At 38.2% G+C, this 12323-nt stretch overlaps 1 protein-coding gene across 1 annotated transcript in view; it reads right to left on the bottom strand.

Annotated features, from left to right (window-relative positions):
• tmem8b (transmembrane protein 8B) overlaps positions 1-12323 on the bottom strand; it is a 653793-nt gene that overhangs the window by 10242 nt on the left and 631228 nt on the right. Inside the window, exons 11-12 of the mRNA XM_028805536.2 lie at positions 7870-8016; positions 5000-5116 (exon numbers count right to left, since the gene is read on the bottom strand). Coding sequence (XP_028661369.1) covers positions 5000-5116; positions 7870-8016 — 264 coding nt within the window. The remainder of the gene's footprint in view (positions 1-4999; positions 5117-7869; positions 8017-12323) is intronic.

Here is a 12323-nt window from a genome sequence, read left to right as displayed (position 1 = left end):
TTCACAAGAACCTTTTAGGAAACTTCAGGTCCATTTCTTGCAATTCAGTTGAAGCCTACATTCTTAAACATCATTGTAAAACGTTCACTAAATGCTAGCAGCAGGGTGTACTCCAAGCTAAGGTATGTCCTTACTAATTTTCTAAAGCTCACCTTCCTTTGTATGCAAGACATTTTCTATGTCCACATTCGGCCTGACCTGATTTATTTAACTTACCACTTATGGTACTTCTAATGAGAAAGCTTACAAGCATGCTGGAGGCAGAAAGTGAACTGACATCCTCATTGCTTTTAAAGCTTTAGCCACATGGCCATATGCATAGCATGGAACTAGGTGTAATATGTAAATATGAAATATTATTATTATTATTGTATACTTGGATAATGTTTTTATCCATGGTTATTTTTGAGGTCAGGACAAAAACAAAGAACTATCCTTCAAAGCTGGAGCTCACACAGGTTAAGTGATTTTCTCAGAGATGCACAGTGTGAAGAGGTGGACCACATTATGTTTAAAAGTCCAGTGTTTAATCCTCTACACCAGCACATAACATATCCATCCATCCCTCTGGTTTCTTAGCTCATTTATCCAAGGTTGGTGTCATGGGAAACGTGGAGCTTATCCCAGCAAGTATAGGGCACAAGGCAGGAACAATCCATGGAATGGACACCAGTTCAACCTGCATGTCTGTGGACTGTGGGAGGAAACCCAAGTCGACAGGGAGAACATGCAAACTCTATGCAGGTTGCACCTGGGATGTGAACCTCAGTCACCTTGTTGCAAAGAAGCAGAGCTACCATTAGGCCACTGTGCTGCCCCGCATAAAATATAATCAATCTAATTCTTTTTTCAGTACAGATTTACATTATATTTAAAATTAGTTCAATAGAAGAGACAGATTTGATACTTATCATTGTAAATGCCTATATACATTTAATATTCTACTCTAACTTACTTCTACAGCCATACATGATTGGTTAGGTTTGTGTTTAAGGAATGCAAATCTCTTTTGCTTGGAATTTAGACATTTTTATGCTCTCTAATACTACTATACTGTATGCCTCCAGCCACTGATGAAAGCTAACCAACATAATAAAATATTATTACTGGATCTGAGCTACAGATTTTCCTTTGGATTGATTCAAGACTGTGACTTCATGGTAATCAGCCCTCCTTCAGGGTGTTAAAAAAGTAAAAAAGCCTAATTCAGCTTATTCATCCCATCTGAGTAGGCTTCAAATTCCTTATAGGCACAGATTAAAATAACATTTTTTTATATGATTTAATTGTAGTTATGGTTTTAGTTTTACATACAGCTGGCATTTGTCTGTGTACTACTGTTGGGGCATATTAATTGTCTTTGAAAAAGGTGCATGGCGATCTTATCTCCCCCTTAAAGCACATATTAAGGTGTGTTATTGCTGTTCTCATGAACATTTTAAACTAAAACTGCTAAATTTAACACTATATTCTATTAAATATACACAATATGATAGATACTAAAATAAGACTTGCATATTAGTAACATGATGGATACATTAGTTAATACTGATAATAAAAACAAATTAAAAACTTACAAATAAATCACTAGTAACTATTTGTACAAATTAACAAATCTATGTGTAAATAGAATGAAAAGATAAAGTTTGATTTCTTTTCCTCATTATTAGTTTGGTGATTGTCACCAGTAAAATTTAGTGCAATTGTTATCAGTGTCCTCACCGCAGGTAACATGGTGGCACATTCTATTTTTAAACATGCTGCGGTGCGACCCTGTCTAAAAAGGCTGAATTAGATCCTGGAGTTTTAGCCAACTTTTGCCCGATTTCCCAATTGCCATTTCTGGCCAAAATATTAGAAAGAATTATTTATAATCAATTGGTTGATCACCTTAACTCCAATAATTTATTTGAGATCTACCAATCTGGCTTTAGGCGTTATCATGGTGTTGAGACGGCCCTCCTTAAAGTATTCAATGACATCTCTATTATTACTGACTCAAGTGGCGCTGCAGTCCTTGTTCTCCTTGACCTGTCCACTGCCTTCGACACTGTTGACCATTAGACATTGCTGTTGCGGCTTGAACATCTTGTTGGGCTTAAAGGGGCTGCTCTTAACTGGTTCAGGTCATATCTAATTGATAGACACTTTTCAGATGACTTTAAATTCCTCTTTTTCGTCTACTGCTCCTCTTAAATGTGGTGTTCCTCAGGGATCCATTTTTGGTCCTATTTTATACTCTCTCTATACCTTCACCCTATTGGAGCTATTCTTTTCACTGCTATGCTGATGATAAACAGGTTTATATTCTCATCTGCAATGAATCAACTGCACGACTGTCTTTTTGAACTAAGATCCTGGATGGCTAATAATTTTCTTGTTCTGAGTCAAAATAAAACGGAGGTGCTTATAGTGGGTCCATCAGCTAAAGCCCAAATTGGTCTTGGACTTCTCGGCTCTTTCTCTGTCTTTTGCAAACCTCAAGTCCGCAATCTTGGTATTATCTTTGACAGTAACCTCTCTTTTGAGAAACAGATTAATTCTGTAGTCAAGAGTTGCTTTTTCCAGCTTCGTCTATTAGGTAAGATCAAGCCTTTTTTTTATCTTCTAGGGATCTTGAGAAAGCTACTCATGCTTTTATCTTTTCTTGCCTTGATTACTGCAACTCGCTGTATTCTGGGATTAGCAAATCCCTGATACGCAGGTTACAGTTGGTCCAGAATGCTGCCGATCGCTTTCTGGTTGGGGCAAGAAAGTCTGTTACTGTTTCATCAATATTAGCTTCTTTACACTGTCTGCCTGTCAGTTTTCAAATTGATTTTAAAATCTTGTTGCTAGTTTTTAAATCTTTACATGGGCTTGCTCCTGTCTATTTATCTGAATTGTGTGTTTTACACCAGTAATCCAGAGTGCTTAGATCTTCTGGTCAGTTGTCTCTTGTTGTCCCTCGTTCCAAGTGTAAAACTAAGGGGGACAGGGCTTTTGCAGCTGCTGCTCCTTGCCTGTGGAACCTCATTACATAAAGGAGTCGTCTACAATTGAACTGTTTAAAACAAAATTAAAGACTCATTTCTATTCATTTGCATTCCGTGACCTTCAGTAATACTGATGGCTTCCTCATTGTGATTATGAAACATTACTTCTATTTATTATTTACGTATTTTATTTATGTTTATTTATTTTATTTCTATTTATGTTATTTATGTTAATTGTATGGGTTTTTTTTTCTTCTATTATTGTAAAGCACTTTGGCCAAGGCATTCCTATGTTGTTTTAAATGTGCTATATAAATAAATTGACATTGACAGTGTGCTCATAGGTCCAAGAGACTTTATTCAACTCACGTAATTTTTTTTTCTCCCCATGTCTATGTTGTTTTTTTCTCCACATACTTCAATTTCCTACCATATTCCAAACTTGTGCAAGTTAACTATACTTGTCATCAGTGTCTGAAGGTGATAGTCACACTGGTAGCCTTATACAACTTCTTTTAACAAATTCACATACACACCTAGACAAGGGTGCCCAAGGTCTGCCAGTGGGTCATACTTGAAACAAATTATGGCCATACCACCTCAAAAAGTCTCTCAATATAGCAATGTGTAGACGTCTCTGCTGCTTATACTTTTGGTCACTAACCCCTGTTAGTGCTTGTAACCATTGCTGAGGATGGGAAATTACACTGTATTGACCAGCAAATTTAAATCTTCCTCCAAGTACTAAGTTCATGCTTCATCACCACAGTCCAAAACAATGTTTACAAAGCAACTGCCACTGCACTAGATTAGTGATTATTCTTGCACGCAAGAATCTCATCAGTTTTGGCTATGAACCACCCTAGTGGATACTGGAGATCATTGTAGACTTATCTGAAGAAGAGAAGAGAGGCAACCCTCAGGTCATTAAACTAGATGCTCTCCGGTCCTTGGGAATGCCTTGATATCCTTCCCATGAAAAGCACAAAAGAAGAGGAGACAACAGTGAAGTGACAGGCATGGGTGAGATGGCTCTCTGGTGACTGTCAATTCGCTTGGTGGATGTGTACATGAGTGTAAGATGGACTAGGGTCCCGTTCAGGGTTGGCCCCTGCCTTGTATCTGATGCTGCTGGTATAGACCCTTGCTCCCTGCAATGCTTACAAGCAGTAAGTAAGTTCAGTAAATGTATAAGTGGGTGTATAGCTTAATCATTTACTGAGCAGAAGTACAGTATTTATTATAGTTCAACAATCTAAAATGTGCTGAAATTAAAACTTACTGGATGGGCACAATGATTTCTTATTGAAGCTGTCTTCCACTTGGCAAGTAAGAAATGGAATATCACTACACAGCTTCAAGTTCATGTACTGTAGGTACATTCAGAGTGTGTGAGCAGCCAAGGTACAAAATATACCTACCTCTTTTTTTATTCATGTCTTTTGTAATTGTACACATTGGTATATTACTAAATAGAAAGTAAATTCATTTAGTTTATTTATACTGATATACAGACAATTTCCTCAGCCATTTTTCAAAAATAAGGTAAAGATTAATAATACTTTAACTCCTAAAAGCACTTGTCATTTAGCATGCATGTGGATCTTAAAAAGACTGCTGTAAACAAGCTGAACTTTGCAAACTAATCTTTTCAAAACTTGCCATTCAATGACTGTTCTTCTGACCACCAATGAGTACAACATGTACACAAGAGAACCATTTTAATTGTAATTGCAGAAATGCGAAAAAGGAAAGCACATGAATGTGAACAGGTATATTCATTCCTCAGTGAGCTATACCTGTTTTGCAGCATCAGGAGTTAGTGCATCGAAGAGTACACTCACACCAGGCTCATACACAATGACCAATTAACCTAACAAGTATATCTTGGGGATGTCAGTGGAGAACTTGATCGCTTGGAGATAACGCTAAACAGACATGAGGAAAATCTACAAAATCCATGCAGGCAGTCTCCGGGCTGGGATTTGAGCTTTGTGATTCATAATTTATTATTCTCTGCTTACCCAGGCAACAGCCATAATTCCTAAGGCAAAGAGACTAGGGCCAAGGAGATTCCACAAGCCATGTCGATCCAACTGCAAAGCCATTGAAAGCAGCATAGCTCCCAGAAGGTACAGCACCTATTACAATTGAAAGTGTAAGATTTGAAAGACATGAAAATATGGAACAAAACCAAGAAAAGTTTAAACCTTTACCATATAACTGACTTAAACAATACTAGGTTTTCAAAACATTAATTAACATTGGCCTATGGTCAGTAATTCTCATAAACAACTGACAACAAATTCTTTTTTTGTAGTAATATAGTTACTGTATTCACAAAGTAAATATATCCACCTACTCTGTTCTTTCAACTAAATTTGAACTTTCAAATTAAACGCATTCCTTTGCAATATCAATTCCATTTAATTCTGTATCTCTTTTATGTAATAATTGCATATTACACAAAAATTGCAAAAAATCCAAGAAAATTGTGAAAATTTTCCAGATCTAGATCCAGAGATCCCCTGTTGTCCATGTAGAGGCAGATGGTGCTTTTCATTCTTTTCCAGACGGTTTCCAGAATCTTTTTCTTTCCATAGCTACCCTTATTTCTATCCGTTCTGCTACTTCAAGCTATTTTGGATGTCATCCTTGCTGGTGTTCCTACTCACCATTTCCAATTTCTTTTTTCTCTATCATCATTCGGATTAGCCTTTCCTCTCCCATCTTGGATACAGTATGTGCGAAAAGAGATTCAACTGCCACTCTTTAATACCTTCACAATAGTCTTTTCTTATTTAAGATCTTTTCCAACTCTTTCATTTGTTACCTTTTGCTTCCATCCAATTTTCTGAATCTTTCTGTAGCATTGCAATTTCCAATGTATTCAATTTCAAAATTTCTCTCTTTCTCAAAGTCCATGTTTCACAAGCATAAAATAAAGTTGTGAATATACACATTACCAGTATATTTATTTTAATTTTCACTGAGGTATAGCTACTTTTCCATATTTTATTCAGTGCTGCAAAAGAACTCTGTGCAATACCCATTCTTTTAATGATGGCCTTTGAGCAATTGTTGTTATTCATTATCAGACTACCTACTCTAAGTAAACAAACTGGTCTACACATTCTGGTTTCTCTCCATCTAAATTTGTATCTGCCTTATTATTTCCCATCACCAATGCTTCTGTCTTATCTTTGTTTATGAATAAACTTTTGTCTTTTATGTTTTCTTCTAACACATTTAGTTTCTCTTGCAGATCCAATTAATAATGTTATTAGTATGTCAATATGATCTGGAAATCTAAGATCTTTGACTATTTGCTTTTCAATGGTAATTCTTTTTCTTAAATCTACGAGGGACGTTCAAAAAGTTTCTGCACTTTTAAATTTTCGTTGGAAATGGTGAAGGCGGGAGGAGTAGTAATTGGTCGTGCCTGATAGTATCATGTGACTGGGAAAATTGCACCTCAAAGGAAGGTGACTATGTAGAAAAGTGATGTCATGTATTTTTGAAATTCTTAATAAATAGAGTTAAAATAAAGTGCAGAAACGTTTTGAATGTCCCTTGTACTTCCATCTTTTTCATTATTGTTTCTAACAATGCTATGAACAACAGCAGAGACACTGAATCTCCTTGTCTGGTTCTCACTATTGACTTCATCCAGCTACTCAACTCTCTTCCACTCTGACAGACAGTAAAAATTCTTCCTACAATCCTGTCAATGCTCCAACCAGCTTGGATGGTAATGCCATACTTTCCAATGCTGCAGACAATCTTTCATGTCAAACCAACTCAAATGCTTTGTTAAAATTCACAAAATAATGCTAGATGTTTTGACAACTAGACTTTGTATCTTCACTGCAAAAAATGAAATCTAACCAAGTGGAAAGGTACTTATATCATGACATCAAGTCTTGTTTTCCTAATTGTAAGAATTATTGACTTATCAATACATTTTTATTTACGATTATTTAAGTTACTTTAAGAAATCTTGTCAAGTAAATTTTGCTTACCCCACTGGCAGATTTTTTGCATATGCATTTTTTGCAGTGTTCTGCTAATAATCTTAACACCAAGACCTGTTGGAAAGTGCTCTTGTCTTTTCAAAAGCTGGCTTGTTGCTCTAAATGTCAGTTCTCCAAGGCTATCCATTTTTGTTCTTGAATGACATTTAACACAACTTTGCTCATATGTGGTATCAATGCTATTGAACTGCGATTTGCACAGCTTTTCAAGTCACCTTTTTTGTTAGCATCACCATAAGTCACTTACACCTGCCTGTATCCCAGATTTCCACACATATTTTGTGTATTTCTTTGGCTATACTTGTTTCTCCTGCTTTAATCAGTTCTGCCGATATTCCATCTATCCCAGCACTCTTATTGTTCTTCAGTTTTTTGATTACATTTACCACTTCCTCAAGTGTAATTCCATTTTCTATTTCATTGATTACCTTTCTTTATTTTTGTCTATCCAATAGCTACTTGAATCTGTGAAGAGTTCCTTTACATACTTTATCCAAATGTCTTTTTTGCCTGCATTACCATCTTTGTCATTGATCACTCTTAAAGATTACAAGCATCACTGTGTTACTATACACATAATTTGAAATCCTTCAATACTTTGAGGTATTGAAGTTTTATTGATGATGTATAATATATTAGTTAACTACAAAATAAAAACTATAAAAAGACTTTTTAGAATGCAGAACAATAAAAATATTGTAACTTGAAATATTCACATCTTTAAATGATCTTTGCACATCACATTGGCTTCATGTTTGCAATACTGAATACTATAATTCTTTAAAGGTTTTAAAACAAAACCAATTCCTTATTCTAACTAATTAAGTATATGTATTTTTTAACTAAATGTAAAACCAAACCTGTTTTATGATGGACTTGAGTCGTGCCATAGCGATGACAGTAACCCACACTGACATTAGAGAGCCCAAGAAGTCACAGAACTGCAGAACATCATATTCCATGATGCAGAAGACTACTATTCCAGGTTGGTCACAGGCATGGTAAAACTGAACACACAAAGGGAAAAAAATAAAAAAAATAATATCAAGTTCATGTCAGGAAGATCACAGTTGCTTCCCCTAGTTTAATATGTGGTAAACATTTTAATTAAACACAAATAATCAAAAGATAAAGAAGGGAAAATGTACTACAAGCGATTTTCATTACAGTTTATTATAATGCATGTATCAGAATGATCTGTGTTCTCATATCTCTAAATATAGTACAACAAAAAAGAAACAATTTTCCATGTTCTGATATAACCTGTTTGTTACTTTAAATGCTGGTCCAAAACCACGTTCAACACTGCCTTGGAAATCCCTTTCAGGACTATGAAACACCAGAGGCCATTCTCCTAGCACTCTAGCACAACATTTCACTTGCCCTCTATCACAAGTAGTAAGGTGCCCTGTGAAAGACAGAAGCAGTGAAGAAAATATTTTGTATCACATTATCTGTTGCGATGCATAATTTTAAATTGGTTTAAGCTGGGAAACAACAACATTTTTGTGTTGATCATGTGTGAACCAGTCGATTTGTAACAAAGTGAATATTTTTCACATAGAATCTTGGATTATTTGGCTTATGTTAAAGTTGGCACTAATTTTAAAACCGCCTTGACTATATACACCCCTGAGTAACAATGGATGCTTCAGATTCCAGCTGTAAATAACTTAAGATGATGCTCTACATATCTTCAGGCTCACCCACAAACATCAGCTGTCCTAATACACAAAGAACTGACAGCCTGCTTTATTCAGGCTTTGCAACCTGCTGACCAGACCATTGCAACATAAAATGGCAAAAGACGTAAACAGACTGAAATGATTTATAGTAGGCAGCAGTGATATCTTTGAAAACTTTCAGTGGTGCAAAGCAAAACGTACTTGTTAGATCCATTAGGCCTGTGGTTAAAAAAGAGACCAGAAGGAACGATTGGGTGGTTAAGATGTAGCACCAAAAGTATGCCAAACAGCTAAATATTGGCAAATTGTTTTGCCATGCATCAGGGATTGGATGCAAAGAGTGAGACAATATCCAGAAGCAGCCTCTAAATGAAGACAAAAAATCTGGAACGTGTCTTTTTGTACAAATTGGTATGTTTTAGTTTTAAATTGAAATATATTGCTTTGTGTTGAAATAGACCAGTGTTTTTAATTCCATGTTTGAAATTCTTTGTTACTAGTCTAAAAGCAGATACATTGTATGCAATAATTTCTGAGTTTGTGCTGACAGACTTTTCTTATATATAAACGTCTACGCGTGGAAGTGTGTATTGTCTGTCTGTCCGGAAGTGTGAGGCTACAGCATGAAGCTCTAAGATGCCTGCAAGGCGGCCCCAAGTTCACAAGTCAGAAGATTAACCGAGTACACGGCTACAGAATGAAGCTGAAAGAAAGCGACTTCATCGCCAAAGTGAAACGGCTGACGAAAGACAAATTCGCTTAGCCACTAATACACAAGTGAGGCAAGCACATCGGCAAAATGAAACCTCAGAGGAGAGAGAAACTTGCTTAGACACTGATAGACAAGGGGGGCGAAACACGTCCGCAAAATGAAACCGCTGACTCTTAGGGGCACTGCTCCCAAAGACCACACAACATTGAAAAGGCGTGTCACCCATACTAGCCCAGCAATGTCAAAGACCTTCAGCATTTCTGGGCAGATCTCCATCCCTGGGAACCTGCCACTGTAGAATTGCTTAACTCCCTCAATGATCCCCCATTATCTTCTGGTTGTGCCTCCTCCACAGCAAGCATGTCCATTAGGTTTAGACGTTCCTCAAAAAGCTTTCCTTCCACCACCAGGCTACATCCTCAGTGCAGGTAATAGCCTGGGTGAAGTCCTGCCTTCTTCTTCCGAGTGACCTGACGGTTTGCCAGGTCCTCTTTGAGCCTGATTAACAGACACTTTCCATGGTCTCTACAAACTACGCCCACACCTGGGTTTTTGCTTCACTGACACAAAGGTTGCAGCCTTTTGGCATGATGGTACCCCTCTACTGTTTCAGAAGCCTCCCTTGCTAACTGTACACCGAAGACATCCTACTTCAGCCTGATGGCATCCCTCACCACTGTTGCCCACCACTGGGTTCATGGGTTGCCATCTTGAGAGGAACCTACAGCAATCAGGCCACAGCTGCATACACAATGAAGACTTTGAAAAAGGTCCTTTTGAACTCTATGTCCCCATGGATGTGGAAAAAGCTCTTCAGAGGTGGGAGTTGAAAGCATTTTGGACAGGGGCTTTCATCACATGTTCCCAGTTCACCCCACCCTCACTATTTGGATGGGCTTTCCTGATCTGTCCAGGTACCTCCCCCTCCATCTATCCCAGGTGGTGATCAGTCTCTTCACCTTAATGTTCAGAACATACAGCAGAAAATCTGAATTTACAGTCATAAAATCAATCATAGATCTTTGTCCTAAGGTGGTCTGGTACCAAGTACACTTATGAGATACCTTATGTTGTTCATATTGGACAAGCCATGCCTAGCACAGAGGTCCAAAAATAAAACACAGCTCAGGTTTAGATTAGAAAGGCTGTTCCTCCCAATCATACTTCTCCAGGTGTCTCCATCCTTACCCCATGAGTGCTGAAGTCGCTCAGCAGAGCTATGAGATCCCCTGCTCGGACCCTTTACTGGATCCTCTCTAGACGCACCAAGAGGGCCTGGTACTTTGAATGGCCATTTGGTGCATAAAAATATATGGCAGTCAGGGTCCTCCCCTCCATGACCTTCTGTCACACAGTGGCAGCCCCTCTTGTTCTCCAGGACAAACTCCAACATGGCATCAATAAGAAGCCCACTCCTGCTGAATGCCTTTCCCAAAGGGGAATTCCAGAGTAAAGGAAAGTCCAGCATCTTTTGAGAGGTTTGGTTCTAGAACCAAATGAGTAGGTGCTCTTGAACGCAATAATCTCTAGTTGGTATCACTCTGCCTCACAGAACATCTCTGGCTCCTTCTCCCAAGAGAGGTGACATTCCACATCCCAAGAGTCAATTTATGTGTCAAGATTCAATCTATTAACACTTCTGCCTTTGACCGCCAACCAGGTCACATCGTACCCAGCCCCTATTCCTCTTGCAGGTGGTGGACCCACAGGAGGGCTGTCCCACATCAGAATTTCAGGCTGTGACAGACCTGGCTTCTAGGTATTTGCCTGTGGGAACTCCACCTAGGCCTAGGCCTGACTTCAAACGGAGGACCTGGTATCCTCATTACGAGTGGGTTATGGTGTTTCAGGACTAGCTCTCTGTATAAGAAAAATCTACAGAATGTTTATTGTTAAAAGGCACAGATCAGGAGAAGGATATTTAAAAAAACTTTGAAGGAATCACACATATCATGGATCACCGAGAAAACCATCATCAAGATGTTAAGAATTTGGACACCTTGTTAGAAATTTTTATTGCTTCAGATATAATTTTTTCATTTAATATTTTGTGGATATTTTGAAAGTTAAAGCCTCGTGGAATATAATCATACATCCATCCATTTTCCAACCCGCTGAATCCGAACACAGGGTCACGGGGGTCTGCTGGAGCCAATCCCAGCCAACACAGGGCACAAGGCAGGAACCAATCCCGGGCAGGGTGCCAACCCACCGCAGGACACACACAAACACCAAACACACTAGGGCCAATTTAGAATCGCCAATCCACCTAACCTGCATGTCTTTGAACTGTGGGAGGAAACCGGAGCGCCCGGAGGAAACCCACGCAGACACGGGGAGAAAATGCAAACTCCACGCAGGGAGGACCCGGGAAGCGAACCCAGGTCCCCAGGTCTCCCAACTGCAAGGCAGCAGCGCTACCCACTGTGCCACCGTGCCGCAATAATCATACATGTGTTTGGCATAACTAATTCAGTTTAAGAAAAATAAAAAATATTCTTGTTGTGAAATTTTTAACATGTCACTTCACCATTCTGCAATCTCAACATTTTTTAGTAAGTTACTAGGATGTGTTTTTAAGGGCTGCCTCCCAGGAGGTCCCATGTTATTAAGCCACCATTTTAGAACCCATCACAACACTCAGACGAATTGAAACCTTAAGCAACCCTAAACTTGTGCTCTTAGTGTATGGTTTTCTGATTGATTTATTGTTCATTCTTCATTCTGTTAATGACAACTGGCAATCTTTGTTTAGACTTCCGTCCCAGATTAGAGCTCTGTTTTTTGGTAATAGTGTTTCTGAATATGTAGGTATCAATTCTCATTGCAGTTTTTCAAAAACACATTCATCTCCTAGTCGATTTTAACACTCTTTGTAATGTAGTCGCTAACAATCTAATATTGCCAACTAGGCAAA

This window comes from Erpetoichthys calabaricus, chromosome 7, assembly GCF_900747795.2.
Source record: "Erpetoichthys calabaricus chromosome 7, fErpCal1.3, whole genome shotgun sequence".
Classification (NCBI taxonomy): domain Eukaryota; kingdom Metazoa; phylum Chordata; class Cladistia; order Polypteriformes; family Polypteridae; genus Erpetoichthys; species Erpetoichthys calabaricus.
Note: the sequence above shows the minus strand (reverse complement) of the source record. Positions and strands in the feature narration are given on the sequence as shown.